Below are 16,605 nucleotides of genomic sequence, written 5' to 3'. Positions count from 1 at the left end.
TCAAATAGGCCGGCCTTGTTGGCCATTTGAAGCCTTATAAACCAAGCACTAATTAACTTCGCCATTCACAGAGACAGAGAGGGGCACATGGGTTCTCTCCCCCCCACGTGAAATTTGATCCACAGACACGTGCTTCTCTGATTATACTGCAGGAGGAGGGTTTTTGTGCAAGCTTTTGAAAAGAGAGTTTTACATTGGGGGAATCGTGATGAATGGACAGACCTAATCTTATAACACACCATTGGCTATAATCCAATTATAATAAGCCTAATATTAAGCCGTCAAAACCACCCCCTTATAGCTTATACTTACATATAAGAACATTAACCTTATCTAATTGTGTGTTTCTTGTAAAATAAATTAGGAATCTTTCGGAGTTCACGTCACATTTTTGCCACCTTTTATACAAACATGTCTACAGAATGAGAGCGTCTCCCATAAATACCTATTTTTAATCACTAATTAAAAAATAATTAGTTATGCTGCTAATTTTGGCTTAAGAGAGATCCCATGATGCTGTCCCTTTTTTTTTTATCCATCCTTTAATTATTTTTCTTAATTTATGTTGCAGAATTGTTCTTTGATTGTAATCAGGTTGGCTTTTAAATTGATTATGCATTAGCAATAATGTGTTTTAATTAATTAATTAAGCATCCTAATGCATATTTCATTTGTAATTACCTACCTCATATAGATGGATGCTATGCAGGATAATAATTAGTAAATTCTCCGAATACTTATTTTTAAATTGTAGAAATAATTTTAATTGGTTCTGAGCTTAACAATGGGAATAAATAAATAATAGAGGATCAAGGAATGAGAACAAAAGGCAGTTAGGAGAACAGCACCAATTATAGGAGTATCAAGCTGTGTCCAAGAATAATAAGGGCATATCTATATATTGTCCTTTCAACAAGGGATTGTAATAAGGAAGTTTATTGCCCTAAGTAAATATAGTCAAATTCTGGTTCTAAAGACACAGCATGTGTCCTCCACAGAAGCCCCCATATTGTATGCATGATATGTTGGTCTCCTGTTTTGCATGTGCCCTTTTAATCGTCAAGCTTAATTTTTTCAAGGACACCCAAACCCATTCTTTGAATTACTTCCTGGCCCATTTTTTTTTTTTTAAGTAAAAAAGACAAACAATGGTTAAGTGACGAGACAAGACACCGTTAATAAGAATGGATCGTTATTTTTCATTCAAAATAAAAGAAATAATAATAAATTCTAGAAGATACATGCCCTGAAAAAGTTAATTAGTAATTATATTCTCTTTCTTTTTTTCTATGCATTTAAAGTAACAAACACAACAGAGGATGAGAATAAAGATGAAGATGATAAAGAAGAAAATACATGTCCTTAATTGAAATGGGTCATGGGATCATGTGTAGGGAAAATTGGGAAATGATTCAATTCACATAAAGTGGGATACCTAAAAATTGTTCAAATTTTTATCACAGGTGGACCCTTTACGCCAATATGCAAATATTGTTTCGTCCATTGATGATTTCTACCAATGAATTGGGATATGTCTTTATCAAAATATAAGGCCCCCTCGTTTCTACAACTTGGAATCCTTAGCTGTACAAGCGCTGCAGCTATGTTAATACAAGAAACCAATCCTTGTAGAAGATGACTTGTCCAGGGGGTCCAATGGTCCCAAACTTATGGGAACATAAACATCAACCCAAGTAACTTGTAGGACCTCAGTGATATGCACAATACAAGAGAAGAGCCTGCAAAATAATTTGTTAAATAATAATAATAGTAATGCTGCTATTATTCTAGTTTCTCCTCTACTAATCTACTAATTATGAGTTTGTTAGAGCTTTAATACGTGGAGGATGAGGATATTATTCTTCCATGGCTTTTGTTAACGATGGGTGAATCTTTTCCTCTTACTACTGTTGTTTTTCACCCAACATTTCAACAAATAAAGATTAATCATCATTCGTTCTTGGCATAAATGAATGTGTGGCTATTATTATTGCAGTGCTATCAAAGCACCTTTTGATGCAACAACTCTGTGGATTAGTGAACATGGAGAAGATGATTAAGGTAAATCATTAACAAAAACAAGTTCAATTCTTACAATTAATGGACCTGGGAAAAAAATATTGAGATAATTTCAACTGATAAAAAGATTATTGAAATTGTAAAAAATTAAAATTATACGACATAATTAGAAAAAGATAATTAGAGGCAAATAATGAGGGACTCACTATTGTAGAAATTATATATATAGATGATTGTTTTTGTGTTGGCCATATATATACAAATTTGATCATTATTGGAAACACTAGAAATCATTGATAATATAATGGTGCATAAAATAATGTAAGGTTCCCAAATAGAATGCAGGACAAGAGCATTGTCCAAAACTAAAGGCTGATCTGGACATAGCAGTTGTCCATTTGTAACGTGGGGTCTACAATCAAGTGAAGCCACGTGGAGACCAGCGAAGCAAGATTGATGACGTGGCAAGGGAATTAGAGATTGTAGGCGCGCACAATATTGCAGGAAGTCTCCTGCGGAGAGAGAGAGAGAGGAGAAAGAAGGGGCGGTGGGGAAATATTGGGGGGGGGGGGGGTCAAGGGAAAGGGAAGTTAGATGGAGGCTTTAAGACAAGCCCGTCTGGCTGCTATCCATATTCATGTGCCTTCATTAATCAATGTGGGTGAAATAAAAAGCAAAGCAATCCCCCCTAAAGGAAAAGCATGATTCCTGTGCCTTGTGAGAGGAGTTTCTTTTCCATCTTGTAAATATGCTCCTCAACCCAAATTAAAATTACTAATTCCTCCTTCCTCTTTTTCCCTGTTTACCATCATATCCCCAATCTTTTTAATCACCCTTTTTTGGCTTTTGGACAGTGTTTAACGTGTAATCATACTTCAAAACGAAATAGTTATTTTTTTGGCATAATAAAGATTTTGATTGGATAATTGATACAATTTGTAATAATTTAATTTAATTTCCAAATCAAAAAATTAATATGATTACTCGATTGATTATTCGGAGTTTATGTGGGAGGGAAGAAATCAATCATTAAAGCAATTGCTTTAATATGGGAGAAATTAAAGCAAAGTAAAGGCGAAGAATAAGGAGAGAATGTAAGCAAGAGTGTAATAAGTAAAACATAAAGCAGGTTTCTGACCCTGTAAAAGGGGGGATCGATCGCCGATCGCATGCAGGGCCTGTTCACCCACAATAAATTGACTGATCCCTTTGGACTAGAAGGGCAAATAGGTAATTTCAATGTCACCGGAAATTAATAACTGTAGAGTTTTCTTACACCCTCCTGGTCAGTCTTTACTTACTTTTGGGGCAATTTGCTGGCGTCTTATCTTTTCTCCGGTAGTTGAACCCGAGGACCCGTGATGGGTCATTGCTAATATCCGGTCACAATCATGAAATTCACTGGATACACCCGGTGACAAAATTTTGGAGCTTCTTTTTTTTTTTTTTTTAATTTCTATAGGGGTTAGGGTCGCAGTCTTCTACTTCTATAGGCCACATAGTGAGAGAGAGAGAGAGAGAGAGACAGAGAGAGAGAGAATCTAAGGTGTTGTGTGGTGCCAGCTATGAAGTTGAAGGATCAAAGCTTGCTCTGAGGTCAAAGCTGGCAATTTTATTTATTTATATTTCTGGGCTTTGTTTTCTCTCTCCACAGCCTTCCCTATTTACGCTAGAAATCTATACAGATTTTAAATCAACATTCAACTCCAACCCCCACTTCCCTCTCCATTTTCCCTCTCCATCTCATTTTTTTCCCTATATATTTTTTCTTCCCCTTCTTCTTTTGTTACAGAGGCCAGAAATGCGTGTCTTTGAGATAGACAGAGAGAGAGAGAGGAGTTAATGGTTGATTCTTCTTCTGCCGCTAGAAAAATAGCAACCATGGCTACTTCTCCATGCCCTAGTGGGAATGAAAAGAAACACTGGTGGCTTAGCAACCGAAGGGTATTGATCCTTTACTCCTTTCATCTCTGATTCAATCTGCTTTAATGGTTTTGGCATTCTTGGCTTGATCTCTCTATTGGGCATTGCTTATTTTAGTTTCCCTTTGCATGTACGTACATAGACGTTAATAATACTTTCTGCATTGATTTCTATAGATTGTAGATAAGCATATTAAGGAAGCTAGAAACCTCATTGCAACCCAAGAACCGAGTGATATTACTTCTGCTTTGAACCTTCTAGACGCGGCTCTGGCTCTCTCTCCTCGCTTTGAAGTCGCTCTTGAACTGAAGGCTAGATCTTTGCTCTACCTCAGGCGATTCAAGGACGTGGCTGATATGCTTCAAGATTACATTCCCAGCCTTAAAATAGGAAATGACGAGTCGGGTTCGGTATCTTCTGAAAACTCGTCGCAGCAGCTATCGAGGGAGCGAGTCAAGCTGTTGCCTTCTAATGACTCGTCCTCGGAAAAAGCAGAAAGGGATCCGAGTTTCAAGTGTTTTTCTGTCTCGGACTTGAAGAAGAAGGTGATGGCGGGGCTTTGTAAAACTTGCCACAAGGAAGGGCAATGGAGGTATTTTATCGGTTTTCTTGCATTGCGGTAGACGTTTAATGTTGTATTTTTCCTGCACTAGTTGAATGGGTTGTTTCTATTGTTAGATCAGTGAACATCTCTCTATTGGTAATTGGTTTGAGTAAATGCAGAAACAGTTTCTTTTTAACATTTGTATGGGGACATGAGGTGGTGCCCATGATTGGATTTCCAACTTTTGATCTTGAAAAAAAAAATGCTACAAAGGTGTTTTTGGGAATTCTGCAAGTGCTACTGTTTCTCATAAAGGGAAATAGCACATGGAATTGCACTGGTCTTTGCATAATTTTGATCTTGGGGGGGTTTCAAAAGTTGAAAACCCATTATGGCTAAGCTGTGTGTTTGCCTATGTCATTATTTTATTTTACTACTTTCTAATCATATTTCATCCTAATCAAATTTCATCGACTTTTTAATTAAGAAAAATGGTCTAATTTAGATGATGGACAATAGATTTTTGGTAGGTGTTGTGTTATTCTCCTACGTTAATTTAATAAGATCAATCCCATAATATATTTCAATTATATAAAAGTCAGATCTTGGATTGTTGCCAAGATTATTATTCAAAAAAGAAAAAAAAATCACTAGAACTAATGGATTTACTGTTCAATTTTCACAGGTATTTGGTTTTGGGGCAAGCTTGTTGCCATCTGGGCCTGATGGAGGACGCCATGGTCCTCCTTCAAACCGGAAAACGCCTCTCAACCGCCGCATTCCGCCGTGAAAGCATTTCTTGGTCCGACGATAGCTTTTCCATTTCCAACTTCCCAATCTCAGGCGACGTTAGCTCCTCATCAGCCCCCCCAACTCCGCCGCGAGCTTTGACCGAATCTGAGAGCATCTCCCAACTCTTATCACACATCAAACTTCTCCTACGGCGCCGTGCGGCAGCGATTGCCGCCCTCGACGCAGGATTATATTCTGAAGCCATCCGCCACTTTACCAAGATTGTAGAAGGCCGCCGCGGGGCCCCACAAGGATTCCTGGCGGAATGTTACATGCACAGAGCCTTTGCATATAAGTCTTCGGGTAGAATTGCAGAGTCTATTGGTGATTGCAACAAGACCTTAGCTCTTGCCCCTATGTGCATTCAGGCACTTGAGGCTAGAGCCTCGCTCTTCGAAACTATCCGCTGCTTGCCTGATTGTTTACACGATCTTGAGCACTTGAAACTCTTATACAATTCAATCTTGCGGGATAGGAAGCTCCCGGGTCCTGCATGGAAGCGGCATAACGTGAGATACAGGGAGATTCCAGGGAAACTCTGTGCATTGACCACCAAGATTCAGGAATTGAAGAGGAGGGTTGCTTCCGGGGAGACTGGAAACGTTGATTACTATGCTTTGATCGGTCTGAGACGTGGGTGTTCAAGATCTGAGTTAGAGAGATCTCATTTGTTGCTCTGTTTAAGGCACAAGCCCGATAAGGCTACAAATTTTATCGAGAGATGTGAGTTTGCAGATGATAGGGATCTTGACTCAGTTAAAGATCGAGCGAAAATGTCTGCATTATTGCTTTATAGATTGCTTCAAAAGGGTTACTCAAGTGTCATGGCTACAATTATGGATGAGGAGGCCGCAGAGAAGCAAAGGAAGAAAGCGGCAGCTGCTTTACAAGCGGCTGCAGCAGTTCAAGTGCAGCAAACAGCCCAGAGCAGGAAACCTGAATCAAATCTATCTAAAGTGGAGAAATCGTGTCCTAATAGAATTAAGTCCACTGAAAATAAAGTGGCAACATCTTCAGGGACCTCCAATACATCTGTTTTTCAAGGGGTATTTTGCAGGGACCTCGCTGCAGTTGGGAATTTACTATCTCAAGTTGGATTTAACCGTGCACTTCCACTGAAGTACGAGGCGTTGAGCTGCTAAGTAAACATCAAGTCTTGGAGATGTCACCGGCGGTAGAATCACTGGTTCATTTTGTACAAAAGTATTAAAGTATATAATTTAGACTGCCGGAAAATTTTGTCGCCCTTGTCATTTTGTTCTTTTAATTCCATCATCTACTACCTGTACAGAATTTTCAAATTTTCAGTACCGAGACCCAGTTTCTATTTTTTTCCAATTTACTTGGCTAAAACTTGGAGTTTTATGCTCCGTTATCTTTATTTTTTACTTTCCCATTCAGTTCATATAAATGTTATATGTGATATTAATGGTTGGTGTTTGCAAAAGATTGGTACTTCGGGTACTCTCTATTACAGCAGTTGTGCACTGGCAAGGTGATACAGAAGCTGGTTTTGTCTTCTCTCTAGTGTCGCATCTACTTTTTTTCCTGCTTAGTTTATCCATGAACTGACATATCTGACATTCCACTAGATTTTTTTTTTTTTTCCCTGCTAATGCCAACCTTAGGTTTTTTTTTGTCCAGTAGTTTAGGTTGCAAGATCTCTAAGCATTGCAATGCCATTGGCTTCGGAGCGCCCACCCTCTCCCCCCTTGTGGCTTTGTGTGCCTCTCGTCGCTGTCATATCTCCTTTAATGGAGCAAACGGGAAATCCTGCCAGAGGGAAGGAGAGAAAAAGAGTTTGTCAGTTTTTTTTTTCCTTTATTTTTTTTTCAGGTCTGGGTAATGCAACAAGGGAAATGGTCTAATCAAGCACTCAATACAAGAATACAGATAGAGTTAGAAAGGAGGTGTCAACTCACGGTACACTTTAGCATCATTGGAGTTTTGGGCTTTCGGGTATTGGCATCTGTAGATTACTGTTCCATTCCTGCACTTTACACATGACACAGTTGTAAGTGTCCAAAATAATGACTGGTTGAGGGAGAGCGATAATGATGATTCTGATTCATATCCACAAAGAGCGTTTGGACTTTTAAGAGGGTTGTTGGGGCAATTCATCAACCTAATTATGTGTGTTCCTGGTATGGGGCTATATGGTTTCTGTCCAAACGAAAAGCCTGTGATTTTTGCTCCATGAAAAAGTTTACAACTCATTATGCTACTATTCACATTGCCACCTCTTTCATGCAAAGCAGGAAAATGGGTTTCAATTTTTTCTTTCAGAAGAACAACTTGTTGCCAAATAAATTTGGTGTTTTGTTTAATTAATTGCATATTTTGATGCAAATCAATTGAGTGAGAAATAATTTTTCTCCACAGGATTTGCATCAAACAAATACAATTTACTAAAATTGTGGATATCTTTGCTTGTTAAAATTCTCTCTTTTTCTTTCCTTACAAGTGATTTAAGGCTCTTTTTTTAACCCAGATGAATCGGCTGTCTTTTGTCCTTCATGCTTCCAAGCTACTCAACAACTTTGTTTGCTTTCTCCACCCACCCTTGGGCAAAATTTATTTTATTTTATTTTTTCACTGCAACTGGTATACTATACATAAGGGTTGGCATGATTTGAAGAAAATTTTAATGATTTTAAATCCATACGCAATCACGTCTGCTATAAAATAGAAAGAGTTGATGGTGACTTACAGACCATAAATAGCCCATAGCCACAGGCTAGAGACCTGGTATTACAACTGTGCTCTAATCGGTCATTGCGCGTAGAAGGGGTTGAAGAAAGAGAAAAAAACAATAACTCATTCTTTGCACTATCTTTGAAATCTCCCCCATTTTAAAACTCTGCGAAACAGCTTATTTTATTAATCATTTACTAATATTTTAGCAAAAGTTTATTTTATTATCTTGTGGCGAAAGAAAAGCTCTGCACGAATTTTAATATTAAAAATATCACCAATTTAAAAAATTTTAATTAAGAAATTAATTTTAGAACAATAGCTAACTTATATTTCAATTAATATTTGATTTTATTGAGAAATTAATGGAAAAATAGATTTTAATTTAAATTAGGGATAAATTTAAAAAATATAAATGGAAAGGGAGGGAATGTTGTAAGGGTAAAAAGGATAAGTGGGGTTTGAAAATGGGATTAAGAAGGAAAAGAGGGGTTTAAGGAAAATAACATGTGATGTTTGAATGTTGGGAACATTGGAAAGAGGGGAAGTCGTGGCCACATACGATGATGTCAGAGGCAACATGTGATATTCATAGTGCTCTCTCTTTCTCTCATTTTCTCATCTGATGGGTTAATTACAGGATTATTTGTGTAATTATATTAATTCTGAAAAATTATGCACTGATTAAGATTAGGCTGTCACTATTTATTCGCACTCAAATGCTAAAGAACAAAAGCATGCCTCTTCCCATTTCTAATGATTTGCCATTATGTCCCTATCCAACTACAATCTCATCTTCCATTGCCTTCACAGAATAAAAGTCAAGCATAGTCGTTAAGAGAACAATTATTATTATTATTATTACGTAATGGAAGTAAATAGGAGAATATTAAAAATGGTATTTGATTAAATGGTTGATTTTGATTGTTTTTTAAAATTTCTGAAAAAATTGATTGGTGGGGGGGTCGGCATTATTATTATTATCAAGTGGTAGAATAATGTCCACCTCGATTAATGTTACTTCAGTGTTGTCTGCCAGTACAATTTCTTTTTGGCTTATAAAAGGCAAATTAATTAAAAATCAGCAATTAAAGCAAAAAATTTTTACTTAGTGCCACATAAATTAATGCGTAATTCAATGCCTCAGTAGAGCTGCTTTATAACCATCACTAGCCCACACAAGCAAAGTAGCGATTGACCTGTGGAATCACCTTCAAGAGTGCAGTGCGCGCAAAGCTAAGGAGCTAAGCTGCCTTTCCTTTGTGCTCAAAAATTCGAAAAAGTGGGTACCCTCTATGCCCCATTTTATCCAATGCATAGAAAGACAAAACCCAATTCCCTCGTCAAGCTGAAGGTGCTTTGATTTTCCAAGCTTTTGGGTTGTGGTCAATTGAGTCTACTTCACGCTATATGTTGTTTCTACTTTCTATCAATTAAATAATTAACCATGTAAAATTCATTTCGGGCGGCTTAAGCACTACATTTTTTAAGCTCTCTTCATCAAATAATCATAAGAAATACAGCAGATAACCGTGCCAATCTCACATCAACACTATTGCCTTAAAAATGGGTCTGGAAAAGAGACCTGAAAATAATGGTTTGAGAGAGAAGTTTGTGATGAATGATAAATTCCAGAAAAATTCGCATGGAAGGCAAGCTAAACAAATAGTCTGTTTTATAAATTTCTCACATTCAACTGAGACCAAGTATAACAAATTCTAGATGTCTGGCCACAGCCAAATGTGTGAAACTCGGACAACAGTGTGCTATATAAACTAAAATGAGAAAAAGAGGATTAAGTCTTGGGCTTTTTTCCAAAAATATTTATCAAAAAGAGATATTTTGGCTGATGAGAGAGAGAGAGAGAGAGAGAGAGAGAGCTTATCGCTAATATCAATAGTGTCCGGTAAATAAAAAATTAAAAAAATTAATAATTGCTGAAAAATAATGTGTCTGGCTTCTAGACGCTATTATAAGAAGCGTCCAATTATTTTTTTATCATTAAAAATATGAATTAATTACTTTAAAGTCCTTAAAAAAAATTTTAAAATACAAAATATCTATATATTTTACAAAATAATCCTAATATTATCACTATTTACAAATAAACCCTTATATTTTTGTAATTACAAATTTTGAAAATTGCTCAAAAAATTAATAACTATATAATATAAAAAATTTAAAAATACAAATATTATTTATATGTAAAAGGACATTAATATTTATTTAGCAAATTAATGAAATTAGTATAGTGAATGAATTATATTAACTATTTTATAAATATTTGAAAATTGGTATTATTTAGAATTTATCAATTTAACAAAATATTAAATTAGGATAAATCTTATTAATATGAATTAATAAAAAAGATATCAATTAATAATTGTTGAAATAAATTAATTCAAAACAAATAAAATAATTTATAAATATTAAATTAATATTTGTGAAATATGAAAATAATTTATTTCAATAATTATTTGTATTTCAATATCCAAATAACATTGAAGAGAGATTAAAATTACCCTTTGTTAATTTTCTATCAAACACCCTTGAAATTTTAAACTTGTATTTGAGAGGGCAAAAAATTGTTTAAAGTATAAATTTTGAAAATTCACTAAATTGGTGGGTTAACAAGATTTAAATATTTAAAAATTAAAAAAAAAAACTTTCCGTTCTTCCAAACATAAAAAAATTATGAAGATTTGAAAATTATAAAAAAATATTACTTTGAACAACTTTACTTTGTAAAAATTTTCTTTACTCTATCTCATTTGAAATAAAGGTACATTATTATATAATTATGTATATTATATAAATATTTAATTATAATTATTTTAAATTATATATTGAAAACTAAATAATATCTATTTTATTAATAAAATAAAATTTAAATAATTAATTAAGTAAAAGTCATTCTATTAAATTTAAAATTAAATTATTTTTTATAAAATAAAATTTACTTTATTAACAGTTATCTTTAAATAAATTAATAAATTTTTTTTTAAAAGAAAGAATAAAATAAATTAAAAACAAAGTCAAGATACTTAGGATTAACTTATCATTTGCATAATAAAGAAAAGAATAAGATATAAATTAAAAACAAGTTTTATTTTTATTTTTTACTGCAATTAAAAGCAAATTTAAGATACTTGGGATTAACTTATCATTTACAGGAAAGAATAAAATACAAATAAAATAAATTTAAAAAAAAAAAAAGTTAAGAGACTTGGGATTAACTTAATTTACGCATTAAAGATAAGGTTTTTCTTCCATCCTCGGTCATTCCTGCCTTCAGGGACGTGGTGCCTATTGTCCTCGCCAATACCTTTTATCTGCCGCGAAATAATATAGGATGGAGCGAGAACTGAACATTGGAAATGAAGTTGGACGGTCAACGAACCAGGAAGTTGCAAAGGTTGATCCAAAGCTTGCTGCCATAAAGCAGAAATTTGGCATGATACACGGTTTCTCATCCCTTGCTAATATTATGTCTTTTGGAAGCCTAGCCATGCACTCGTGGTACTTAGCTGGAAAAATGAATATGTAATTTGTACTCCAGGTTAAGCTTGTCTCTGCCTGTGAATTAAAGTGCTTTCCGCTTGCTCCTGGCCAAGCTATGTAGTCCTGAACCTGCCTTTATAGTGCGAATGCGAGGGAATTATTTTTCTCATTTTCGTATTTAATTTTTGGGCTCCTCACTTGCTTCGCAAGGTGGTCTTGGTTAGACTTGGACTGGAGTGGAGCCTAATCAGATCCAGTCCCGCGAGTTTTCATTATGATTGGGCTTCTATGAGTCTAAAAGAGAATGGGCTTCCTCACATACTGGAACAAGGAAAGAAAAACCTTAAAGTTTTAAGGTTAAATTCGATGATTTTTTTTTTCTATTTCTTAAATCTCAAACTATTTAATTATTTATTATAAGATTTAATTCATTATATGTTTTAGCAAAATACGATGTGAATTCAATTATTTAAAAGTACAAAAAGAAAAGAAAAAAAAATTAAGGATTTTTATGAAAAAGAGCCATTTTATTTTTTGATCTAAATTGAATGAAAAGTTATAAAATGTTGTTTTCCCTCAATATCCTTATTTGCATTTCTATCAATTAATCATTTTATTTTATTTTAAAGTTGTAAATTATTTTATTTTATTTTTAATTTTTAACTTTAAATTAAAAATATACTCCACATAATTAAATATTTATTCAAATATATAGTAAAACATGAAATATTTAATATGAAAATAAATTATTATTTAACTAATACAATTTCTTGAGGCAGTGCCTATTGTCCTCTTGGCGACCTTTTATTTGCCAGGCAAATAATCTGCTTATTGGCCGCATTTTCAATTAAAAATTATTATTATACGGTAAGCAAAGGTTCTTAAAACCCAAACCTACTCCTTCAAGCTTGAATCATTGTCATCTTCCCGGACAGGGGGGGGGGGAGAGAAGGGTTGGCTAAGTCAATTTCTAGATATTCTCTCAGGAAACCTTTGGATCAAATTCCATCAATCAGCTACTGACTTACCTGAAACTGGCTCACCTCCTCAGCTTTTCAACGGCTTTTGGTGCCGCTCTTTGAGTAACCTTCATCGGTGGCATCATCATGTTCAAGTATGTCTCTTTCTTATCCTTTTCAATTCCAATTTAACACCCAGTACCTAGTTCAGTGCGATTTCTTTAGCTTATATTTGGTTACTTGATTTGAAGAGTCAGTAAAAAAAAAAAAAAATGGAAACCGATGATTTTTGTTTGGTTTTGTCAAATGAAATATTACAATCGCATACGGGCTGACCAACTTCAAATGCAAAATGAGCTTGTTGTTCCCTTTTTTTTCTTTCTCACATTTTCTGATCAATCAATGATGAGTAAAATTTATATATGTTCAATTTTTTGAGAATGGTAATAGAGAAACAATAAATTTGTATGGGGATCAGGAATCTACCAAGGCATCAGTTTGGCAATTTGCAAAGTAAGATGTTCCCTGCATAATTTTGGTTGGTGGGGTTGTGCTGTGCGATATCTGTGGCATCATTTGGTTATTTGCATCCATGGAAATCAGCATTCACTACGTCGCATTAAGTTCAGCTAATGATAGTACTCCTTTTTTTTTTTTTTAATGTTCCAATTTGAAATAATAATCTGAAAAATACAGCGAGTTGCTTGTTGTCTCTCTGAGGTTTTTATTGTATTCCATGCATTAGTGTTTTATGTTTTTTCTTAAATTTGTGCATTTTGCTTTGACTTGGCTATTTAGATGATGAGGCAAAGGCAAAAGGTGGAGCGAGAACAGAACATTGGAAATGAAGTTGGGTTCACAGAACCAGGAAGTTGCAAAGGTTAATCCAAAGCTTGCTGCAATGAACAAGAAATTTGGCATGATCCAGGTTTTTCATCCCTTGCTAATATTATGTCTTTTGGAAGCCTAGCCATGCACTCTTGGTACTTAGCAGGAAAGATGACTCTGTAATTTGCACTTCGGATGAAGGTTGTTACTGGCTATGAATTAAAGTGCTTTCTGACTGTTCCTGGCCAAGCTATAGTGGTGGAACCAGAAATTGGCATTTTATTTTCTCTTATAAAAAAAAAATAGCGATCACTTTTGATTGAAATTTAAAAAATAGCTTATAAATTTTAAGAATTTCTTTTCTTAAAATACGCATTAATAATTTTATTTTTACTCATAATGTTAACTTTTTAATTTTACTAATTTTAAATTTTATTAGTTAACTATTCAAATTATAAAATAATGATTTTATAAGTTCACAATCTACACATAAATATAATTATCAAAATAAAACATAAGTCATTATAACTTAATAAAAATTTTCACCAAGTTTTGCTGTCCATATATGCTAAACATTCAAGTTAATAAAAAGCCTGTAAATGAAATTATCAATTTCAATTATGAAAGAGTGAAAAATAAAATAGGGAATAGTAATAGATAATGGATGAAAAAGAAAGTTGAGTTTTGAGTCTTGAATCTTGTTGAACTTATAGAGTATATATATAAGTAATTATGATTTGTTATTTTGATGGATTAAAATATTTATATAATTAAAAGTTTGAATTATGAAATGTGTTAAGTTAAGATTATGACAAAATTAAATTTAAGTATCACAAACAAAAAAATTTGACTTGAATTAAGAGTGTAATAAGTCGGCCCAGGCTTAGCCTAATGGCTAAGACATCTATCACGACCCAACCTATGGGCCGGACTGGTACTAGGACCTGAGCCGACATAAAGCCCCCGAGGCCCGTAGTAAGCCTTACTGTTCTCAAATCCATAACTAAGACCCAAAAACTTAGGCCCAACATGTAAATAAAATAAAATAAAATAAAATATTTTTATTCGGATCAACCCAACCCGATAACCATAAAAAACTGAAGTAAGGGGAGCCTCGCTCAACCCTGTTACCACTACTTACAAATTGTTTAAATACCACACAAATCTTCATTTATTAATCTCAAAAATTTAAATTAACACGATTTCTAATAAAGTTCACACTATTACTAACACATGCGGAGTTCTAGATTTCAAATTTTGAAAAATAATAAAATAATTAAATAACCGACGTTAAACTTGCAAAGAAGAAAGCAGGTTACTCTGTAAAAGAACTCCTCCTGTAGCCTGGAAAAATAGGTGAACAGAAGTGAGAGTTCGACTCAGAGAGTAAAATATCAATTTTAACCATGATCTCTATAACTATCTAAAGCTAATGCACCCTGTAGAGTGAAATGCAACATCAGCAATATTTTCACATCATAACAGCAAAAAGGTAATTTGGAGCACTCACACACCCAGTAATGTCAAATCATAAATATATGGGAGCTGATCCCCTATATAGCTCTCTTTAATCCAACCTGTGCCAGTAAAGAACTCAAGCCGGACTTTCGCTTAATAAACCAAATCGGGGTCCCAGCGAAGAACTCAAACCGTATCTACCCCGAAGGACCGGGTCTCAGCGAAGATCTCAAGCCGTGTCTACCCCGAATGACCGGGTCCCAGCGAAGATCTCAAGCCGTGTCTACCCGTCATGTCCATAGCCAACACCATACCATACGCACACTGCTCCAAATTACCACAATAACATCCGTGGCATTTTAACAATTATGAATGCAACATAAAAACGTGCCTAGTGTTTAACTATATAAATACATATTTATAAGTGATGTATGGGCATGCTTGAACATATAATAATATCGAAATTACAATTAAAATTAATATTTTACTCACAGTACATTGAGGATTATTGTGGTTGTTAGATGCAGAAAAATAGCTGATCTCGATCACCTAATAATTAAATTATAAATTTATTAGTACTAAGTCAAAATAAAACTCTAAAGAGGCAACAAACAACCTAATTAATGCCAAAAATCCGGCAGAGTTTCCCCTATACCTAAGACCTACCCAACCTGAAAAATATTTCAAAATACACTTTTATATTTGCCAATCACACAATCACAACTCAATCACGTCACAAGGCCCCTCTTGGACCCACCCAAACAGTCAATAATCCACAATTTGAAAAAAATTACAATTTAGCCCCCATAACTAGTCCTTTTGCAAAAACTACTTAAACGAGCTCTAAAAATTTGAAAATTTTGGCCCGCGGTCCTTAATAATATTATAAGGCTATTGCAAAAGGAATTATAATTTTCTGATGATCCACGAATATTTTATGAATTTTATTCTAAATCGGTATTAGCCGAAAATGAGCAACTTGGAGTTCGGATTTACCTATGTCAATTCTGACACTTGGAATGCGTCCAGAACGTCTGAAAATGCTAGGATTGACTGTAATATTGACCACGTTCTGAGACGGGCCGTCGGGCAGCCGGATCTAGTTGAAAATGCAGTCCCGACGCCGATGAGCTATCCTCGATCCGATTGCACCTAAATTAAATCCAAATTATGTTAATAATTATTATAAAATTATTTTTAAATTTTGGAAATCGAAAAATTTCAAAAATCTCACCAAGCGATTTAGACCATCCGATTATCGCCTTTTTCAAACGGTGTCCGATCGGAGCAGGACCAGTCCTATCTTGAAGATCTCGTCGTCCTGAGTCCATCGGTGGCCTCGGATTTCCGATCCGACGGTCGGATCGCCGGAAAAATGGCCGGAAAGCCACTGTCGTCACTTTCTCTCTCCTCTTTCTCTCTCTTCGAAACTTGCCGGAAACTCCACTATTTTGGGCATGGCTGGTCGAGAAATAGAGCTGGGTTCGTGGGGAGTTAGTGGCACCTTGGATCGCCGGCATTAGTGGCCGAAATCGGCCCGACTTCTCTCTCTCTCTCTCTCTCTTCTTTTTCCTTTCCTTTCTTCTCTCTCTTTCTCTTCCTCCCTGCCGCTTGCTGCCGTGGCTACCGCCGCCTGGCGCCGTCCAGAGGTGGGGGAGAGCCACCAGCGCTGGTGCTGGCTGGCTGGTCGGCTGAAAGACGAGAGGACGAAGGTGAGGGGGAGGGTGACGCGGGAGAGAGGGAAGAGGGCTGATGCGTTTTTAATTTTTTTTTTTTTTAATCTTTTAATTATATTATTAGTCCCTCAACTTCTTAGAGGTTTTCAACTAGGCCCTAAATTATTTTATTATGTTAAAGTTTAATTTAATTTTTAATTAATTAATTAAT

At 34.9% G+C, this 16,605-nt stretch overlaps 1 protein-coding gene across 1 annotated transcript; it reads left to right on the top strand.

Moving 5' to 3' along the window:
* Positions 1-3,520: 3,520 nt before the first annotated feature.
* Positions 3,521-6,616, top strand: LOC110659236 (uncharacterized). The gene is made up of 3 exons (XM_021817104.2): positions 3,521-3,963; positions 4,119-4,534; positions 5,172-6,616. Exons 1-3 carry the CDS (start codon positions 3,862-3,864, stop codon positions 6,418-6,420), a joined length of 1,767 nt encoding a protein of 588 aa, XP_021672796.2. The 5' UTR covers positions 3,521-3,861; the 3' UTR covers positions 6,421-6,616.
* Positions 6,617-16,605: the final 9,989 nt, after the last annotated feature.

This window comes from Hevea brasiliensis, chromosome 2 (assembly GCF_030052815.1).
Source record: "Hevea brasiliensis isolate MT/VB/25A 57/8 chromosome 2, ASM3005281v1, whole genome shotgun sequence".
Taxonomy (NCBI): domain Eukaryota; kingdom Viridiplantae; phylum Streptophyta; class Magnoliopsida; order Malpighiales; family Euphorbiaceae; genus Hevea; species Hevea brasiliensis.
Note: the sequence above shows the minus strand (reverse complement) of the source record. Positions and strands in the feature narration are given on the sequence as shown.